This window comes from Henckelia pumila, chromosome 4, assembly GCF_033568475.1.
Source record: "Henckelia pumila isolate YLH828 chromosome 4, ASM3356847v2, whole genome shotgun sequence".
Taxonomy (NCBI): Eukaryota; Viridiplantae; Streptophyta; class Magnoliopsida; order Lamiales; family Gesneriaceae; genus Henckelia; species Henckelia pumila.
This window is the reverse complement of record NC_133123.1, coordinates 135948072-135970479: the sequence shown is the minus strand read 5'-3', so window position 1 is coordinate 135970479 and position 22408 is coordinate 135948072. Positions and strand designations below refer to the sequence as shown.

Genomic DNA, 22408 nt, shown 5'->3' with positions numbered 1-22408 from the left:
GGCACAATTTAAATTTTTTAAACAACTCATACTTAAAAGAGAGAGGGAAATTAACCCCAACAAAATCACTCCGAACATTTATCATACACGCGTTGTATGTACATAATATATGGAGAAAAAGATAGAGTTATTTATTTATTTTTTAAAATATATATATATATATGTTTTGTGGGATAATTAACTGAAAAAAATGAGTCATTTTTAGGAGCACTTTTATTTTTTCTGAATAAATTTTGAATGAAATAAATAATTATATAAAAAAAAGAAAAATAAAAGTTATTATTGCAAATTTGGGTGGCCTTATAAAAATAGTTACTCTATAGTGCTCACTCTTTATAATATAGATAGAGTAAATAAATATAGTTAATGAGGTTCGTTTCATACGTTTTATATAAAAATAATATTTACATATCACAAATAAAAACAATTCATGCTGTGAAAATTGCATAAGACTATATTTTAAAATGAATAAAAACAAGAACAGCTACACATGATGTGTATAGTAAGAATAAATTAAGATCACATTCACCTTATTCACTTGAGTTGACCTGAAATTGATCCAAGATGAAAAAGTACGTACATTAATTTTATTTTTTGAAAGAAATTAGTCAATATATTTTAAACACATTCCTTACATGTTTCTATGTCGGAACATTCGTAAATCAGTCCAAAGTTTCACAGTCATTAGATGCAAGATTGATAGCTGTGTTTTTTTCCAAATCCCGAGAACTCACGAACTCTCTTTATAACTACTAAATTAATTAGTAGTTAATCATTGGATTCATCTTTAATTTGTTGGCCAATATATTCATTTAATATTAATTTCTTGAAAAGAACATATAAAATTTAATTAAAGAAAATATTTTATATTAATATTAGCCCTCCTATGAAAGTGCGAGGGTCCGCTTATCCTTGAAACAAAAATACATGCACATGGAGAAGGGTCCCATTTTTCTTATAATAATAGAACTTTTTCCATGTTAATCAACCATTGATCTTCTTTTATTCACAGAACTCTGCATCATCAATCAACAAAATCCCTTTATTCAAAAACCTGAAATGGTGCAAGAAAACTAAGTGATCATCCAGGAGAAAGCCAAAAAAAAAAAAGTAGTGGAAGTACTATGAAGAAAATGCAAAGCCGCAAGCTTTTCCTGTTCTTCTACTGTTACATCGGTTTCTCTTTTGTTTTTGCCGATGATGTTCCAAACTTTGAGTTATCATCCCTGCTTACCATAAAATCCAGCTTCATTGATCCATTTCATCACTTGGAAGACTGGAAAATGCCGGCCGATGAGGCGAAAACCGGTTCGCCACATTGTAACTGGACCGGTGTTTTCTGCAACTCCAAGGGGTATGTGGAAAGATTAGACCTGTCCAACATGAACCTCAGCGGCAGAGTACCTGATCAAATTCAAGAATTGGGCAATCTGAAGAATCTGAATATATGCTGCAACGATTTCTCATCTTCGTTGCCGAAATCTTTGTCCAATATCACTTCATTGGTGAGCATTGATGTGAGCCAGAACAACTTTGTGGGGTACTTTCCTGTTGGCCTTGGAGGGATTCAAGGATTAACCAGTATCAATGCTTCAAGCAACAATTTCGTAGGTTTATTACCGGAGGATCTTGGAAATGGAACCTTGCTTGAAATCTTGGATTTTAGAGGGAGTTTCTTCGAAGGTTCGATTCCAGTTTCTTTCAAGAATTTGCAGAGGTTGAAGTTTCTTGGCCTTTCTGGTAACAATTTAACTGCAAAGATTCCGGTTGAGCTCGGTGAAATGTCGTCCTTGGAAACTATTATCATGGGATATAATCAGTTTGAAGGACCAATTCCAGGAGAGTTAGGTAATTTGACGAATCTTCAGTATCTTGATTTGGCTGTTGGCACATTGAGTGGTCAGATTCCAGGAGAATTGGGGAAGTTAAAGAAGTTAACTACTGTTTACTTGTATCAGAACAGTTTTGAAGGAAGAATCCCGCCTGAAATAGGGAACATGACAAGTCTAGTGTTTCTAGATCTTTCAGACAACCATCTTTCGGGTGAGATTCCGTTCGAGGTTTCGGGTATCAAGAATCTGCAGCTGCTGAATCTTATGTGCAATGAATTGAAAGGTCCTATTCCAGAAGGGATTGGAGAATTGAAAAAACTAGAAGTTCTTGAGCTGTGGAAGAATTCTTTAACTGGTTCATTGCCGTCGAATCTTGGAAAGAACTCTCCTTTACAGTGGCTGGACGTTTCATCAAATTCGTTATCTGGTGAGATTCCACCCGGTTTATGTGATTCCGGGAATCTCACTAAGCTCATTCTCTTTAACAACTCTTTCTCAGGTTTAATCCCAATGAACCTATCGAACTGTTCGTCTTTGGTTCGCGTTCGGATCCAAAACAATCATCTTTCAGGTTCAATCCCTTCTGGTTTTGGAAATCTTCCAAAACTTCAGAGGCTAGAATTGGCTTATAACAATTTCACGGGTGAAATTCCTCAAGATTTTACTCTATCTGCTTCACTTTCCTTCATTGACTTTTCTGGGAATCGTCTAGATTCTTCATTGCCTTCAAATATCCTCTCCGTGCCAACTCTTCAAACCTTTGCAGCTTCCAATAACAATCTGCAAGGGAACATCCTGGATCAGTTTCAAGACTGCGAATCACTTTCATCACTTGATCTTTCAAACAACCATTTCTCGGGAAAAATACCTGAGAGTATAGCTTCCTGTGAGAAAATGGTGACTCTTAATCTCAGAAGCAATCAATTCGATGGAGAAATTCCAAAGTCCTTAGCCACAATGCCGACTCTATCGATTCTTGATTTGTCGAACAACTCACTTGTTGGAAGAATACCAGAAAATTTTGGAAGCTGCCCGGCTCTTGAAATGATCAACTTGTCCTACAATAAGCTCGAGGGTCCTGTTCCGAGCAATGGAATCTTAATGACCATTAATCCAAACGATCTTATCGGCAACACTGGTCTATGTGGCGGTGTACTTTCCCCCTGTTCTAAAGCCATCATCAATGCACCTAGGCAGAGCAAACCTCGCTTAAATCATGCTGCTGCAGGATTTCTTGTCGGAATATCTATAATTTTAGTGGTAGGAATCCTAGCTTTTACAACGAGACAGCTCTATAAAAGGTGGTATTTGTGTAGCAATTCGTTCACTGATTGGTTCAGGAAAAACAACACTGAATGGCCTTGGAGGCTTGTAGCATTCCAGAGGCTGAATTTCACAAGTGCCGATGTACTATCTTGTTTAAAGGAATCGAATGTGATTGGAGTAGGTGGTACGGGAATCGTATACAAGGCAGAAATTCATCGGCCACACAGTGTAGTTGCTGTGAAAAAGCTATGGAGATCAGAAACAGATGTAGAAGCTGGAGATGATCTTTTTGCAGAAGTGGATCTGTTAGGAAAACTAAGGCATAGGAACATAGTAAGATTATTAGGATATCTGCACAATGAAACTGATGTCATGATGGTGTACGAATACATGTCGAATGGGAGTCTTGGTGAAGCATTACACGGGAAACAGGCTGGGAAAATGCTGGTGGATTGGGTGTCTAGGTATAACGTTGCGCTCGGTGTAGCACAGGGACTCTCGTACCTTCACCACGACTGTCATCCACCCGTGATTCACCGTGATGTGAAGTCGAATAACATTTTGTTGGATTCGGATTTCGAGGCAAGAATTGCTGATTTCGGGTTGGCTAGAACAATGCATCACAAGAACGAGACTGTTTCCATGGTGGCTGGCTCTTATGGGTACATAGCACCAGGTTAGTTGATTCTTTCAAACCAAATTCCTTTTAAAATGTACCCTGTTTTGTGAATCTCCTCTTAAAAGAAAATCTTGGTTTCGAATGTTTTTCAGAATATGGATACACTTTGAAGGTTGATGAGAAGAGTGACGTATATAGTTTTGGGGTTGTACTCTTGGAGCTACTAACAGGTAAAATGCCATTAGATCCTTCGTTTGGCGACTCCGTCGATATAGTAGAATGGGTTCGAAGAAAGGCAAACAACAACATAGTATCAGAACAGGTATTAGACCCTAACGTTTCTGGCCAATGTAAATATGTTCAAGAGGAGATGCTTCTGGTCCTCAAAATTGCAGCTCTTTGCACTGCTAAGCTTCCTAAAGACAGGCCATCCATGAGAGACATTGTAACAATGCTTGGAGAAGCAAAGCCTCGACGGAAAAGTGTGAGTCAAATTTGGGGATACACTGCGAATAAAGAGAGAGTAATATTTGCACATTCACCAGTCATAGGACTTCTATAGTACTGTAAATTTCATGTTTCCTAAATCATGACAAGTACCTGTCTTTCTGTGTAAAGCTCGTGTTCTGTGTTTTTCTCGTAGCATTTTAAAGCAGTGAGGCCTAGTGTTGATCATACAACAGAGTTTACTTTATACAAGAAGTTATTGGCATCAGAAAAAGCAAGTGATTACGGGCAACATACAACAAAAAGAAAATTGAGCCCTAAAAATCAATGTACAAGAAAATAAGCAATAAATTATTGGCTAAAACTATGAACTGTAGTTCTAAATGGCAGTCATACAAAATGTACAGAGTTTAGGACAGGTGTCGTTAAGCAAGTGTACCCAAGAATTCCACCACCATTGACAGAACCTGACCATTTATATAATAAAAATTTTCCTATATTTTTTCCCTGCTCTACTTTTTCAAGAAACTAAAATATACCTACCACCTACTACACTGCAACTTCGAATCGAATTCTATACAAAACTATTCTTTTACACGATTGACCTCCAAAGGCTTCGCAAAAACTGGCCACGAGGCTATTCCTCTTTCCAAGCTCGAAAAAAATGGCCATCTGAAATAGAAATCAGATTGCTGTTACTCGGTCAAGGGACCAAGAAAAATGATGCAACCGCACCCGGGGTCTCCGCAATTTCAGCTGCTTCGGCTATTCTAAGAGCCATTATAGCTTTATATGTAGTTAAGTCAGCATTTTCCATGAGGATTTGAGCTCTTTGACGCTTTAAAATGGCTGATTGCTCAGATCTGTCAGCTAAAGCCCTAGCTTCTTGCAATTTGAGTAAGTTATTCTTGTGCTCCGAAGTGTCTCTTTCAGCTACCATTTCTGTGCAACCGAAGTTTTACAATTAGCTTTAGTTGGGCTAACTCCGTACAAGACTCACAACCAAAATGAAAACAGATACCAACATACGTTTGTCAGTTATTGCCACAATGTTATTGTAAGATTTGAATATGAATGATGTGTGTTTCCAATTCGGTAATAAAAAGTAACTTTTTTAACAGATAAAAGTATGCTCCTTGGATTTTTTTAACAGAGAACAGTATGTTCAACCAAATTTGGAAAACACAAATTTAACGCAATTGGAACTTCAGAAAACTTCATATTTTTTTTTATAAGAAACTTCAGAAAATTTCATTTTATGCACACTAACCTTGAAGAAAAGTTCGGTGCTTCCCTCTCCCAGCAACTTGACTTGCCTGTCGTTTGAATGATCTTTTCTTCCGTAAAATGGACCTCGGGATCACTTGAGATCTTCTAGGCTTGTATAGCTGCCAATGAAATTGAGAAGGTAAATTCGGAAATCAAATGGTCTTGGCTTCGAGTACAATCCCCAAACCCAAACTCGAAAAAAAAGAGAGAAGCCAATACTACGTATAGCAATGATTAAAATGCGCATGGAATGTGTTTATTTTACCTGAAAAATCCTGACAAGTGCTGATCTTTTCTGTCTCCGCTTTTTAATCCAGTACTTATGGATAGCCTCTATAAATTCTTTTCTCTCTAAATGCATGCAAAAATCATATGCTGCTTTCTCGTCAGAATGATCATCCCCATTGCTATGAAAACCTTTTTCAAGGGCATCAACAACCAACTCAAATCGCTCGGGCGTTATAAGTTCATGAATCTCCCCCTCCAAGGGTTTAGCATCATTGAATTCATTTAGCCACTTCTCATCATCTGAGTCCATGTCATAATTGGCAGTCATCTTCATCATCGCTCTGGTTAACTCATCATCATTTACAGTGATATATGAATCAGGTCTCTCATATGGTATATATTTGTTTTGAACAGGACTGGATACCACTTGCACCCCAGGAACAGGAATGAAACTAGCTGCAGGAGCCTGTACATTTCGGTCTGAACATTCTTTATAAAGTTCCTTGAAAATCATCCAGTCTTGCTTATTAAGAAACTCGAGCTTCCAACCCCCATCTCCTGACCATAATGTTGCATGAGTGAAGCGATTAGAACAAGATGGCCTCATGACACTCTGCGTAGTGAGGCTGTATCTTTTCATCCCATCCTTCATAACAGCAAGAACCCATTGTTTTGAAACAGATAGTTCTAAAGTGATGATAGCTCCTTCTTCCCTGTAACACTTGTCTGTTTCGATTATCAATAAGTTCGCTGAACAACAACTAGCACCTGTATTTTGCGGTATAAGCCCCATAACAGCTTTTAATTCCTTGGAATGTGTGGAGAGACTACTCTCGTCCATCCCAACAGCAGATTTTAGTTCTTTGATGTACTTGGAGGGACTTGTCTTTGCGAAACTCCTACGTATACGACTAGTTGCTGCAGAAGAGGAATTAGCTGCATTCTGTCTAAACCTTAAAAGATCTGAAGGCAAAGGTCCATGAGATTTTTTAGCCCGAAAAGAAGAAGGTGGTCTTCCTCTCTTACGCCTAAGAGAACTCCTTTTCTGCACATGTCTACTATTTCGATATTGCATACTTCGAAGAGCCAATTTTGGCAATCCAACAGTTGTCTGAGATGAATCCCTCCGCCTTAAAAAACCAACACTTGATACAACAGAACTGCTGTTACATGTATCTTTCCCAAGAGAAATTTGAGATGTTACTTCTCCAAAGTTCTCATTGACACCCAATGGAACCGCAACAAACACACATGCCAGTCGTGCCGATCTCAGCCGCATACTTGAATGCAAATACATAAAGCAAAAGGGAACCGCGGAAAAATCCACAGCAAACATGGGTATCAAGGACCTGGATCCTGAAATTATGCATAAACCAGGACTCTTGATTGGAATTGACCCCTATAACAAGAAATATAGAAATCATTACGAATTTCAAACGAGTTAACATTCCGATTAAACAGAAAGGGAGAATGGAGATACTTGTATCATGATTTGGATCCTAGCATCTCATTACTCAGCTCATATTCTTATTTTAATCAATTAATGATATCTAAGGTTCTCAATAATATAAGCATGCAAAAATAAGATTGATCATTTAATTTCACTGAAGGAAATGAGACAACAAAAGAACATTGAACTTCAGCAAAATTTTAATAAAAGATCCTAAGATGATAAACCCACGACTTTAAAAAAATTCTAACAGTATAAATTTATTGAGAAATTTTTTACCTGGAGAAAAAGTATACCATGTGAAGAATAAGCATCAAACATGGGTTTCGAATGTACAAACACAGAAAGCAATCGTAATCTAATGTCGACCCTCCTCATATAGTACAGTACTGAACATAAGAAGCGAGAAATCCAATGACTGCTATCGTAAGACGGTTTGATAGCCATGACAGCAAGCTTTTGATGCGAAGCAGTGTCAACAGAAGAGTCACAACCAGTTTCCAATGGAGTGCATTTTGTCCTCCACTTTTTCCTGAAAAACTTTTTCCCAAACCTCTTATCCTCACAAGATCCACTCCTTTTCAAAACTTCCCTCTTTCTTTTTCTGACATACACAATTCCTAGCATCTTGTCCACATCTTTCACATCTCCAACATCCCTATGCACATGTTCTTCTACTTTAGGTTCCTCAACAATGTCCATCGCATTGCCATTGTCATTTCCCTGTGATGCATCCTTGCAGGGATCAACAGTATCCCCTCCACCCATTGAGTCATCAAGAATATCAATCCACTCATTTTCCCGAACCGCTCTAATTAACTTGCCATCTTCATGTGGCGGCTCAGTCCACAGTCGCCTACCTGACCGCAAAACTCTTGCCCCAAGAACCCTTGTGCTGCGTCTCATTCCTACTGAAGGCATGGACTTGCTCTTGGTGCTACAGAGTAGCAAAGATCCCAAATTTTCTTCCCCCTTCACTTTCCAACTCTCACAAAATTAAACACCAAAAATGAGCTCAAATCGAAGCATCTAACTCCTGGGTAATAGTCAAATCCTTGTTTCAATTGCCTTCTAAACAAAGCAACTTGCAAGTTTAATTAAAAAATGGAAGTATGAAATCAGTCTAACCCAGAAAGAAATCCCCTCACCGAGTCAATAAGACATAGACTCAGCGCAGGTTCGGGCCAAATCCAGAACAAAAGGTCTCTTTTTTTATGAAGATGGAACTTTCCTCTCCTTGAATATGTCTTATAAACCCAGACGCGATCTTGAGAAGCCAAACACGGATAAAGGCAGGGTCCCAATTAGGTCTCCACAACATTCGAACCCAGTACACTCGGCCTAAAATAGGTCCTTCCAAGCTATTACTTCCTTTTTCACACTCCCCCCAGAATAAAAAATGATTCCAACTCGATTCGACTCCACCCACTACACACCTTGGATAATTTTCACTTTATTTACATCATCCTTCGCCCGTCACTACATAAAGAAAAGAAAAAGCTAAAAAAATACAACAAAAAAAAACGTCCGAAAAAAAATCTCGATCTTTTTGCCCGATAACGAACCCAGATACCAATAGATTTCCAAGTATAAAATTGTAGAACCAAGGAAAACAATACCTGGACAGAAATTCAATCAAAAGATCCCTTTCATTTCATCTATGATACCGATAATTTCAAAAAATTTATATCTTTTTTATTAATGGAGTTCACGGTGGCTGCGGGGTGACTTGCAGGTTGTTTCTAGGGTTTATGAGAGAACGAGAGAAGAGGACGACTAATAACTACTAGTTCCTACTATCGTCACGCTGTGATCTGGACCGTTGAAACCCAAATAATCGAGGGCTGTGATTTGTGGACCGATAATATTTCCGCGAGAGTGGATATTTTTATGAGCAACGGAATGACCAAGTTACCCTTCAAATTATGGGATTGTTTCGGAAAATTTAAGAATAAAATAAAATAATCGAATTAAATAGAAAAGGTTAGAATCGAATATTTGGTTTATTTAGATTTAAAAACAACATATTATCATGTTACACATTTATTTTTATATATAATATTACTTAAAAAATAAATTATGACATTCATTTGTTTATATTGTGATGGACGATCATAAATAAATTTAGTCGCATACTTTAATAAAAAAAATATATAAAAAATCTTAACGCCCACATATGTTTAGATTTAAGTTAAATATTTTGGAACTTATATCATTACGTATTTTTTAACTACTATAAATTCGTTACTCTATGAATTAAATATATAATCTTGTAAAAGGCATGGTTATGATTTTTTTTAAAAAAAAAAAAGAAAGAAAAGAAAAAGAAGAAAAAGTTTATATGATAGACGATGTAAGAAAGGAAGTGGCCCAGAGAGAAATTGGGTACCTAGCCCACTTTCAATAAACTGGCTGAAACAAAATGCTTCCTTCAGCCCATTTTCGGCCTGCCTTTGATGCATAAACTTTTTTACAAACCGTTTGGTTCGAGTGATAGGATAAGTAATTCATAGATAAGTAATATAATATAAATTAAAAATAAATAAAAAAAATAGTTAATACATTATTTGATTTTATGGATAGATTATAATTTATTTGATTTAATTGATGTAAAATTATTAATTAATAAATAGATAAATAATATGACAAAAATAAGGCAAAATACATTCGATGTCACTTTATTTTTTTTGAATGAAAAAATTAATTAAAAAAACCATACAATAAGTGGATTAAGACCTTGAAGTGATGGATGAGATAAAGAAAAAAAAACTGAAAAACATGCAAAAAATGAGAGGGAAAATTCTTTAACTTTCCCAATATAATACTTAATAGACTCATTTACATGCAAAACAATGAGACAATATGCAAATTTTGATGACAAAGATCAATGGCCAACGTATACATAAAAGGAGTAAAGGACATAGAAGAAATCAATTGAAGAAACTGTCCAATTAGCAATACTTACAACATCAAAAAATCCTACGTACATATAATTAAACACTACAAGAATACATAGCTTCAGAAACGGAAATTTTGATACGGAAATGAAATCTGTCTCAAATGTATATAAATTAGAGACGGATTTAAAACGGAAATATGATTTCGTTTTACCTTAACAAAATAAAATATTTTTTAAAAATTTTGAGATAAAATCAAAAACAGATTTGAGACGGTACTTTGTATAATTTTTTATAAACGGAAATAAACACAGATTAGAAACAGAATTTTTTACTGCACTAATTCCATCAAAAAAACCGTTTATAAAAATAAAAAATTTTGAAACAGAAAAACAATTCCGTTTCTATTTGTAAACAAAATCCTTCCTACCTTTTTTTAATTATTATTAAAATATAAAAAAAGCAAACGTGTGCCAAATTCCTCCCACGAAAACACTTTCTGTGCCCGCCTCTCAACTCGCGCTTCTCTTTTCAATCCCCAAATTCTCGCCAATCTCCCATGCCCACCCTAAAAATATTTCCAGAGAAGAATTGGAAAAGGCAGATTGAGAAGGGAGGGAACGATTTCTCAGTAGCCGAGACCTTACATCGATTGAACCCTTTGTTATGATTCCTCAGTAATTTAAGGTAATATTAGCATCCAATAAACCCATCTTTCCCAGTAAAAATGCAGTTATTTTCTTTTTTGATATGATCTTTTGTGTTTTTTTTCTTTCTTCGTATGATATGCAAAGTACGATATTTGTGTAAAATATTGGATTAAAAAACTAGGGTTATTGTCTTATAAGTCTTGTTGATTAATCTATGACTAAAATTAAGAATAAGATTATGTAGATGTTTGTGAGTTCTTCCATTTTCTGATTCTTTTTATAAATTTGAAATTGGTTCAAGAAGCATAAATTTATGCACTGATCACTGATGGTTACGTATGTAAACAAAAAAAAGGACTCTCAATATTCTTAAAAACTGCCTAAAAGAATAGGGAATTGCACAAGACAACATCCTTTATACTTTGTATATTTACAAGAATTTTATACCTGAACTAATTGGTAATGAAAAATAGATTCAAACTGGTAATTGCTAGGTTTGAAATTGAAATTGATAATTACTAGGCTTGAAATGAACTTCATTTTTTTTTTCTATACCTTTCACTCTGTTTATGTTCCAACTCTCTATGTACTGAAATATATATATATAAAAAGGGCGTATGATATCAAAAAATTTAGGTTGCTGCTTTTTTGGGGTGGACTGATAGGAAGAAGAAACAAGCATTGGTTGTGACACAATTACTTCTCTTCAAACAATTTTTTTAGGGAAAAATTTAGAATAAATCATTAGATGAAAAGGTTCAATCTCTTTCTCTGTTTATTTTTGTTCCAGCATAATTTATGGTAATGTGTTTATATTCTTATTACATCAGCATTTTATTCATGAGGGATTTTTTATATAATTTGGAATACATTGTTTATGTTTATGTTTGTGTATTAGTATTTATCAATTATTAATTTTGAACTTTTATTCTTGGTTGACGTTCTATTTATTGTTGTTTCTTAAAAGGAATCCAATTGATTTTTAATAAATTCTCTAGATTTGGTTTTCTAGTTATATAGTATCCTTTGTGGTTATATGTATTTTATCTAGTAAATAAATGAAAGACCCTTTCAATTATATTTATTTATGTATTTTTGGAAAGCTTGATGCACATGTTTCGGATCAGAACGTGGGTACAAAACAAAGGATTCTGTTTCTTGAATTTTTTAGCATCAATGCAATGTCCAACGGAGGGACAGCTATTGGTTCTGGCATAGAAATATCAAGGGGGAGATGACTTAATGCAGACTTAATGCCAGAGAATCATGAGATAGTTGTCCTTGTCTTTCACATTACAAGCTAATTGTTGTTGTATTTATCCTCATATTATGTTTATCAAAGAACACATTATATTTATTCAATTTTCATAGGATGAGGAGGTAAGAAGACAATCATCAGAAAAAGATAACACGAGTAACTTATGCTTGTTTTGAAGAAGACAGTTCCATCGGTAGTTCATTGGAGAGGACATGGTTGAGGGTGTCTCGGAATCCACCAGACGATGATGAATGGACTAAGACTCGCGTGGACATGAGTATGTAAAACATATCATTTTTTAATTTAAGAAGCACTGATATTTTTTTATTATTTAGCTTTTTATTCATGTAATAATTTTTGACTATACTGTTTTTAGATTTATTGTAATTGAGACTGCTCCTGATATTACAAATTATGTCAAAGGAGACATTACGTGGAACTGTGATATTGATTATAAGAATCTACACTGGGACAATTTTGTGGTAAGTGTGATCAGTTTCTAAATTGGTTTTAGTCCACTTCTGTTAAGTTTTTGTAACCATAGATTGTTTATTGGAAATGATGCAGCTGAGATAAAATGAGATAATCTTACCGATAGAGAAATAAAAAAGGTGTGGAACGAAAATACAGCTGAGAGATATATCTCAACAGTCCATTTGGCTAAAAAAAAGCGACTTTATCATTGGCAGTGGAAAAGTTAGAAAGAGAACCAGGCACATTAGATATGATTGGTAGAGAACTTGAATGGGATGGATGCTGAGGTATGGAATAACTTGGTTTCCAATTCATTTCTTATATTATTCTGACAATATTAAAACAAATTATGGATTTAGCTTTATTCAAGTAGTCTGGTTGGAGCATATTTACTATAGGATAGTTAATTTATACTAATATCTAATTGCAAAGAAGCATTGATTTTACTTGTTTGTGACATCAGTTATTGTAATATGAATAGGGAAAAAAAGAGAGAGAGATGCAAAATGATATGATCATCAAATGAGAAAATTGAAGAACAGCCAGGAGAATTCGAAGATATGCATGCAACTGGCGACAGAAGAGATCAAGCTCATCATCAAAGTAACACGAGAAGAAAAATTGGAGGAGATGGTTCGTAAAATGATTTGAGAGGTGGGATATTCTAATCTTTTATTTCTAGGAGCATCTGGTCCTGTAAGCGACCGCATAAATGATGTGAAGATTAGATTAGTTATGAGATTTGAAATTTTTAGTTACATGTAGTTTGATACTTTGGGATTTTAAATTTTAATTCTACAATTACTTGAATGATGTGAACATTTATTTACACCAATGTTAATGATGAGATTCCTTATGTACATTGAGAAATATGTATATCTTATTATTTTTCACAATATAATGTAGATGTGATGTATAGAAATTGATTTAGCGATAAAATTAAAATTTGATATGGATTTATATACGGAATTGTGGACGGGATCATAAAGGGAAATGAATTCATACACGGATCTTTAAATGAAATAAAAATTTGTTATTTGAGACGGAATAATGACGAATTTAAGACAAAATTAGAGACGAAAATTGAATTTGAAACTAATGTCATTTGAGCAGAGTTAAAATGGATTCATAAACGGTTTTATTATCCGTCTCAAAAATTAGAAACAGAATATTTCCGTTTCAAAATCAGAGACGAGGCCTTCAATAACGGAATTTTGAGGCGGAATGTTCCGTCTCAAACTTTATTTTGAGACAAAAAAAGGGGCTTCAGAGACGGATTTTTCTGTCTTTGATGCCCTGTTTTCTTGTAGTGAAAGTATCCAATAATATCAGACGACGTCCATTTCAGGGAATTTCCATTTCCCTATGGAGACAAAACAATAGCCCATCTGAAACAATTACCAAAAAAACATTCCATAAAGCAAATAAACAAATTAATTTCCATAAGCTGCAAAGAAGCATATATACCCTCGCTAGCTCTGTTTAAAGGTATATATATCTCAAACAATTAACGATTTCTGAAGAAGAAAAATATCAAACTCCAAGTATCAAGAAAACGAAAAAAACAATATATATATATATAGGGCTTAAACAATAGGGAACACTTTAATGATACAAAACATCTGAACAAAGTCGAAGAAGAAGAAGAAGAAGACGACGACCGGTTAAGTCCTGCAGCAGGTAATGAATATAGCTAGCTACGCTGAATTGGCCTCACTTGATCTCTTCTTTCTACTCTTGCTATCCATGAGTTTCTTACTACTTGCATTATTACTCGCCCCACACACGATAGTGAACTCGATCCCATATGCATTTCCAAAACATGAGAAGAGTCCCCCATCCGAATTCCTACGTGAATGTCTGCTGCTACTATTCGATACCTCCGACCGATCATAATCATCGTCCGTGTCGGCCTTTTCGCCTCCATTCATTTCCTTCCTCCATCTTTCTCTTCTCGAAGTAAATCTATACCCTTTGGCTTTCGCTTCTTCCATCGTCAAGTCCTCTAGAATGGAGCTGCCTGTTTCCTCCACATCTTGTTCCGTTTTGTGCAGTACTTTCTTGGGGTTTAACGGTGGTTGCAACTTCTTGGCTAACTCAGCTGCAACGATGGAAGCGGATGGGCCGATATCCGAACACGCTTCCGACCCGTTTACATTGGAACCATTGCATATGGATCCATTGTTTACTGATCCGGCCTTTAATTGAAAATCTTCGTTGTTAACCTCCGACCCCACGCTTAAAGAACGCCAAAGTTGGATTCTTGAAGTAAGTTCTCTGTGTTGTTCTTCCCCATATTCGTTTTTATGGTTCAATGTTTTTTTATTAATAATGTCGCACGTGGGATGGACGTTGTTCAATGGCATGCTTCTCATGGTGCTGTCGAGTATGGCGATCCCCATGTTGAGTATGCCCTGTGGGTTGCCGGAGGGTCTGCGGACTTGTAGGGCGACGAAGCGCGTGTTCTTGGGGTGGTCATGCGACATTCGGACCGCGGGGGTGACGAGGTCGTTGATCAGGACATGCACGGTCCCGACAAGGACGTCGCGGAACCACGACACCGTGTAGATTTCGACGGTCAGGGTTCCGTTTTCCGACAGGAGAAGTTCGTTATCCACGCGGAACGCGAACTTGTCGTTCCAAGTAGGGTTGGTGTGGCCGTTTTGGTCGGTCCGGGTGGTGAGCTTGCGGTTGGGGTGGATCCATGCGGTGGCGTAAGTCCGCATGGATTTGGTGATGGGGGATAGGTCTTGAGCCGATATCAAGCTGATCTCGAGTATGTTGGAAGGGGTGGGCGGCGGTATCTGGGAGGAGACGGAGGAGGAGGTGACGGTGGAGCAGACCGTCGGGGTTGGGATGGTCGGATCCATTCGTCGTCTTTTTTGTCGGAAAAGACGAACGAATCAAGCAGGAATGGGAGATCGATCAGCGGAGGCGTGCGTGGGAGAGGATGTAGTGTTTTTGTTGATGATGCATGGTTGGGGAAGTGCATGCTTTGTGGACCATTTGTTTTCTTTGAAGTTTATATTTGTTTCGAATAATTGGTTGGTTTTAGTTAATTTACACCATCTATCTCCTGAATAGTACGTACCTTCAGGGCACACCTTAAAAATTGTTCAATTGGCAAAAATGAAGTTAAATTATATAAACAAGTTTTGTGACACAAAATGTATTATTACTATTTCATTATAAATATGCATATTTAAGAATTGTATCAAATGAAATTATTACTTGATGACACGAATATATTTTGGTTTCCTAGCTAATAGTATACTGATTAATTTTATGCTTTGCAATTGCAGCACACAAAATTTAATGCGTAGCTGATCATTATTTAAATAAAAATTTCGAACCAACAATGATCCTTACAATACATTTGATTTGTAGCAAAAACAGCAATAACAAAAAAGAAAAAAAGAATTTGTTGCCGTTGTTTAAAACATAAAATAGGCTCGTTTTGATTTAGCCTCATACAATAAAAATGACGGTGCACTTGTGTGTCCGGTGTGTGGTATACATACAATCCTCAAAAATAGCAGATCAAAATGCAAAGAAACATGGGTGATGCTACGTGTACACGGAGAGTTATACGTTGGGTTACACGTTGCACTTAAAATTACATAAATATCTTTAATGTATTTTAAAAAGATTTTTTTCAAATCAATTAAGTAGAGGAATAATTTTGTAATTTCATGTGTAGTGTATAACTCAATGTGTAAATCAATGTGTACATATAACATTTCCCAAGAAACATTTAAACTTTGATAAACTCCATGTTAAAATCAAGTTCCTTCAATAATTAAAAAAAATCAATACTTTATGATATACATCATCATGTTATAGTAATTATCTTGATCATTTTAATTTACGTACAAAAATACTTATTTATTCATTCAATAAAAATCATTATGCTTATATATATTTTAATTTAATAAATTTAAAAAGAAATAAATAATGTATTAATTAATCAATAACTGAAAATAAAAAATAATTAATTAGATTAAAAAAATTTTCACGTGCGTAGTAGGCTGTTAGAATTAATTATTATTTATATTACTTCATTTTTTAGTATTACTTCTAGAAAAGTTCAGGTGGCCACAGTGGCGACGCATCAAGTACAAAGTTATCCACTCAATCAATGAGTTCAATTATCCAGCATGCCCTTTACACTCACGGCACAATGTAGGAAAATTTTTTGTTAAGGTTAAGGGTAGTTTTGTCATTTCATATGACTCAACTGCGTACACCAATTAATACTAATAATAATAATAATAAGAACAATATCAACATATTAAAAAATAATAATAATAATAATAATAATAATAATAATAATAATAATAACATCAACATAATAAAAAAAATTATTGACTTATCGATGGTGGAGGCAAAAGGGTAGATTTTCGATTAAAATGTTCTTATTAACTTTTAAAAAAATCTAGATATTATTTATCAAACATATGGTCGACCCATGTTATTATTGTTCCCCAACACAATCATTTTTACGAAACGTTTCGTAGATCAATTTTATAAAAGTTTAATTTGATCCGATAAATAAAAAATTATTATGAAATCATCTTACAAAAAAATATTTACTTCTGTTATTATTTATTTGGCAGTAAATATCTATTTTATCTCACCACAAATATTTTTGGTAATTTTGCATTATATCTTTTTTACTTCAAAAAATTAAGAGAAGCTAAATCAAAAGAATATCGTCCTCTTCTCAGATAAGAGTATTGATGATTCTCAAGTCCTCAGATTTGATATGAAAATGTGGAATCACGAAAATTCTTATCCGAAAAGTTAATGGCCTCATAAATTCTCCCTTTACTCTGTGAAATTAATTTCTTTTCTTTTGGTGACTCAAACATCGTTATCCGATTTCTCTCTCTCCGTCTGTACAGCAAGTGTATACATGTGCAAGAAACACATATTCGTGCTTAAATTTCAGCCAAGAAAATCTACATAAGTTCATATTTTACATGTGTGCATAAACATTGTGTACACTACACAGACAACACAGGCGGACGGAAATCAAGAATTGACAACACTTCACGAAGTATTGCTGCAGCCTGCAGACTTGTAAATTGAAAAAGGTGGAGTTTTTCTTTGGTGGGTGTTCGTTCATTTCGATTTTCTTGATTGTTGCTGTCGTCGTAGAAAGAGATTAAGTGCTGGTTTTTGTTGGGGGCTCTGCTTCGACTTCTATGATATTTTTCATGCATTAATTGAATTGGAAATAGGGTATTGGCGATGATGGTTCCGGGAAATGACACATTGGAGTCATTCTTGAATCCGATTCAGGTTCTTACGAATGTTTTTTCGCCCCTTGGATTGAATTTCCGAAAGGTTGCTAGGAATCTTGAGCTTTGTTTTAGTGGGGTTTATGTGAATGGAGACATGAGTGGTGATGTTAATAGTACTAAATTGGAGCAGGTCGCAGCTCGGTTAAATGTGCAAAGAAAGGGTGGTGCGAGTGCTGATCATTTCTTGGCTGTGAATAGTGATGACCGTGGGATAAAAGGGAAAGTTCCGACGAATATATTTATCGGAATTTTTCAGGAAAATTGTGCCAACCAAGACAATGATGCGCATAACAATGACAAAATTGGTTTTGAGAATCATGATTTAAATGTGCCAAAGAAAGGCCTCAAGCAGAGATATGGAAGAGTTAATGGTGGGAAAGAGGATGGTAATTGTTTGCACCTTGAGGTGGCATGGTCTTTCTTGATTAACGGTTTTATTCACGGCTTCCCCGCGCCATTCAAATTTAGGAGAACTCGAATTCAGACAAGCAATGGTGATAGCTTTTCTTGTGAGTCAGGGGTGCGAGTGGAAACGAAACCTTGTGTTTCTAGTGAAATCAAACAGAAAGAAGCCGAGGTTACAGAAAGAAAATTTTTGTCAATAGAGCATTTTGTTGGGATTGCGTTTGATCAGTTGAGTCATTTTCAGAAGTTTGATGGGTCTGTATCAGAACATGTGTGTAAAAATATTGAGCACAAAGCTTCGCCTCCTACTCCTATAGATCAGGCTGACTACTTTAAGTCTCTTGTTAGTATTTTTGAAGGTAGAAGAGCAGATGTGAAAGGGTTTTTGGGAAACTTAAGGTTTGCCCGAGTTGGAGGAGTGCCCTCGGGTATGATCGAAATGCCTTCTCTTAACGATGTAGGGGATGAGGGAATTAGTCATGCAGTTAATCACGAAGATAAAGGAGGCACCTCATTGCAAAGCTTGGCCAATGGCTTGCTAAGAATTCCATTATCCAACGTTGAGCGTTTGAGATCAACTCTATCTAATGTATCATTTACGGAATTAATTGAATTTCTGCCTCAGATTGGGAGACCAGTAAAGGAAGACCATCCTGACAAGAGGAAACTGTTCTCTGTGCAGGATTTTTTCAGATACACAGAAGCTGAAGGTAGGCGAACCTAGTTAGCGTACTTGTCTTTCATGTCCTCGGTTTCGAACAAAGCTATCTATATCTCCACTGTTCATTTTCAGTAGCACTTTAACCATAAAATAGAGTATTCAATATTGGAAAACTTTCTAGAAGGTGGCCAGTGGTTAGTTTTTACACATATATCTAGTAGTGTCCTCTATTAAGATTTTTGTTGAAGGTAATAACATTATAGTTAAAAAAACTTATATTGCAAATATGCAGGGGATTATCAGGAGACAGATTCTATGCCATGTAATGCTATTCAGAATCACCATTTGTAGTCTAAAAATTCAGTGTTCTTGCTAGTTGCTATTAGATATTGAAATGAATCCCATTGAGAATCTCAATATATGTCTCTCGTTCTTCAGGAAAGAGGTTCTTCCAGGAGTTGGATAGAGATGGTGATGGTCAAGTGACTCTAGAAGATCTTGAAGTTGCCATGAGAAAGAGAAAACTGCCTAAGAGATACGCTCTTGAATTTATGCGCCGTGCTAGGAGCCAGTTGTTTTTGAAATCTTTTGGTTGGAAACAGTTCTTGTCCTTGATGGAACAGAAAGAACCAACCATTCTTCGGGCCTATACAAGTCTCTGTTTGAGCAAGTCAGGGACACTAAAGAAAAGTGAAATCTTGGCATCACTGAAGAATGCAGGACTTCCTTCGAATGAAGATAATGCTGTTGCCATGATGCGTTTTCTTAATGATAACACCGGAGAATCTGTATCCTATGGGCATTTCAGGAACTTCATGCTTTTGCTCCCATCAGACCGGCTTCAAGAAGATCCACGGTAGTTTAAGGTTTTTCTTGTTATCATATTCTCAAACAAGGGGAGTTATTAAGAAAAGGCGCCAGTCATATTTTAACCATGAATTATTAGATAGACTTTGGAAAACACAAAATGTTATGTAAAGTAGTGTTGTTTCATATATCCAAGAATTGGTCTTGTGTCATGTAATTATATATAGAAGCCTTTTGTTTTGTCCTCAGCTGCTAACCCAGGCCTATTTATGATGTAAAGAAGTATCTGGTTTGAAGCTGCTACTGTAGTTGCCGTTCCTCCTCCTGTGGAGATACCTGCTGGCAGTGTTCTAAAATCAGCATTGGCTGGTGGGCTTTCTTGTGCATTATCCACTTCGTTATTGCATCCTGTTGACACAATTAAGGTGAGATCTTGAGAAACGAATAAATGAATAAACAAATTAAGCTTGGTTGTGTGGATGATTGTTTAAGGATTAGTTTTAGTTCTCGATTTGTATGGAACAGATCCAAGGGAATAAAATTGAATTAGGCCAATAAGTACATAGCAAATATATTCTGGCACCTCTTTAATCCTGTGTTCCATGATGTGATCTCACTGGTTTCTAATTGTTTTACAGACACGGGTACAAGCTTCAACACTTAGCCTCCCTGAAATATTATCGAAGCTTCCTCAACTTGGAGTCCGTGGATTCTACAGGGGGTCTGTTCCAGCTATAATCGGTCAATTTTCAAGGTACAATTCATTTCCTGTTTTCTCTTCCATTAAATGATAATATTACTTCCTTTTTCCGGATATTAATTTGATGAATAGTGCAGCCATGGTTTGCGAACTGGAATCTTTGAAGCAAGCAAGCTTGTTTTAGTAAATGTTGCACCAACTCTTTCAGAATTACAGGTATGCATATGTATATCGTGATTCACCGATGCTTGCTTGTACTAATTTCTTCAAATCTGGAAGTCTAGTTCGAAGATATTTTTTTTTTAATATAAATTGCATATTTAGATGAATTTGAATCAGCATTGTTTCTTGCATACGCCATGGATATATTTGTATGTACAATATTGAAGTTAAAAGTATGGTGTTTCAGGTTCAATCAATAGCATCATTTTTTAGCACCTTTCTCGGCACAGCAGTCCGGATACCAATGGAGGTGATGAAACAAAGGTTGCAGGCTGGTCTATTCAGCAATGTAGGGGAAGCCATTGTTGGAACTTGGCAGCAAGATGGTCTTGGTGGTTTTTTTCGTGGGACTGGTGCCACACTCTTCCGAGAGGTTCCGTTCTATGTTGCAGGCATGGGCATTTATGCTGAATCAAAGAAGGTATGAGCTAATCTAGATTTCAAGTTATATAGTTGAACAATTCTGTCGTACATGTTTTTGGCATGGTATTTCTCCTCTAATATTTTCGGGATCTAGCTCCTTTAATCACTCCTTTAATCAATCAAAATATTAAATTGGTCGTTCCTTCAAACAATGTCAAGTACTAACAATTGCCTATTTCGCCCAATCTTAACATCTGCACAGTGGCAAACATTTCGTCCTACAAACAACAATAGATGCATAACAAAAGAAACTTATCCAATGACAATCTTCTTTTGACCCGTGTCTTGATTGATTGAGGTTTGAATCGAGTACTGATTCAGGATGGAAACCAGAGACTTTTAGTCAGCATGTCACGGTTCAACTATAAGTAAAGAATCTGCGAGTTAAAAGGAAGTTTAGGGAGTGAATGGGCAGTCAGTCCCTCTACTTGGTCCATCCTTCACACCATCGTCCACAAATACTTAGTTGCAACTGTCTTTATTATGATTCAAATTATATACCGCCTTTATGGCACATTCTTATCCGTATCTGAATCTCCGCTTATTATTGTTTCAGGCTGCTCAGAAACTTATAGAACGGGAGCTAGAACCGTGGGAAACAATAGCAGTGGGTGCTTTGTCTGGTGGCCTAGCCGCTGTTTTAACAACTCCATTTGATGTAATAAAAACCAGAACAATGACAGCTCCTCCTGGCTGCCATGTAACATTATCGCTGGTTGCATTCTCTATTTTACACCACGAAGGCCCCCTTGGATTATTCAAAGGAGCCGTGCCTCGATTCTTTTGGATTGCTCCTTTGGGTGCCATGAATTTTGCTGGATATGAGCTCGCAAAAAAGGCCATGGACAAAAACAGAGATGCTGGTGAACCAACCCTGCAAAAATAGTCGAGATATTTCTTCTCTTGTATTTTTGTAAAGAAGATGGTAGCATATAAAAACTGGTAGCAGGGAATTGTTTTTTGAGATTTTTTTCCTAGGTATGTATAGACAGTATAGTTCATGCTCACCGTGTATCATCCAATTTTTACTATTTTGTTCACTAAATTGACAATTTCTTCAAGTGATCATGTTTACTTCGATAAAGAAAATTAAGGTAGTATTTGGAAAACTTTTAGGAATCACTTCTCAGCTTTAACAAAAAAAAAAAATTTGAGATGTGTTTCCTACAAGCTATCTCAAACAGTACCTAAGTTTCGTTGTTCATGTTTAACTTGTTGCTTGCATTCAGGCGCCGAGCAATTGGTTTGATCAAGCAAGAATCAGTTGAAGGTTTGACATTTTTTTATTATTACAATTACAATGATGTGTTTTGTTTTAACGTGGATTCGAACTTAATTTCTTTAAGAAAAAAAAATTGTACCCGATAAAAATCTGATAAATTTGTCACCTACGGCAGCTTAGGCAAATCTTGTATCATAATCCGGTGGCAGGGCGTACAACTCAAATGTTAATTTTAACTTCTCTTTTCCATATACAAGAGGCACAATTGTATG

The 22408-nt window shown here is 35.9% G+C and overlaps 4 protein-coding genes and 1 long non-coding RNA gene across 5 annotated transcripts; 3 read left to right on the top strand and 2 right to left on the bottom strand.

Annotated features, from left to right (window-relative positions):
- Positions 1-1036: 1036 nt before the first annotated feature.
- Positions 1037-4378, top strand: LOC140864809 (uncharacterized). Its single transcript, XM_073269193.1, has 2 exons — positions 1037-3774; positions 3870-4378. The coding sequence occupies exons 1-2, from the start codon at positions 1125-1127 to the stop codon at positions 4277-4279; spliced, it is 3060 nt and encodes a 1019-aa protein (XP_073125294.1). The 5' UTR covers positions 1037-1124; the 3' UTR covers positions 4280-4378.
- Positions 4379-4494: 116 nt separating this feature from the next.
- LOC140863135 (uncharacterized) lies at positions 4495-8854 on the bottom strand. The gene is made up of 5 exons (XM_073266319.1): positions 8731-8854; positions 7391-8590; positions 5699-7060; positions 5435-5552; positions 4495-5106 (listed from the first exon to the last, which is right to left on the bottom strand). Exons 2-5 carry the CDS (start codon positions 8030-8032, stop codon positions 4868-4870), a joined length of 2361 nt encoding a protein of 786 aa, XP_073122420.1. The 5' UTR covers positions 8033-8590; positions 8731-8854; the 3' UTR covers positions 4495-4867.
- A 1632-nt stretch (positions 8855-10486) lies between these two features.
- LOC140866389 (uncharacterized) lies at positions 10487-13219 on the top strand. Its single transcript, XR_012144872.1, has 5 exons — positions 10487-10695; positions 12030-12193; positions 12293-12398; positions 12484-12677; positions 12872-13219. It is a non-coding gene; the product is annotated as an uncharacterized lncRNA (long non-coding RNA).
- A 587-nt stretch (positions 13220-13806) lies between these two features.
- Positions 13807-15329, bottom strand: LOC140867192 (uncharacterized). The gene has a single exon (XM_073272267.1). It carries the CDS (start codon positions 15258-15260, stop codon positions 14088-14090), a length of 1173 nt encoding a protein of 390 aa, XP_073128368.1. The 5' UTR covers positions 15261-15329; the 3' UTR covers positions 13807-14087.
- A 1820-nt stretch (positions 15330-17149) lies between these two features.
- LOC140863934 (uncharacterized) lies at positions 17150-21955 on the top strand. The gene is made up of 7 exons (XM_073267735.1): positions 17150-18811; positions 19201-19618; positions 19850-19994; positions 20208-20323; positions 20407-20485; positions 20679-20912; positions 21471-21955. The coding sequence occupies exons 1-7, from the start codon at positions 17644-17646 to the stop codon at positions 21798-21800; spliced, it is 2490 nt and encodes an 829-aa protein (XP_073123836.1). The 5' UTR covers positions 17150-17643; the 3' UTR covers positions 21801-21955.
- The last annotated feature ends 453 nt before the right edge of the window (positions 21956-22408 follow it).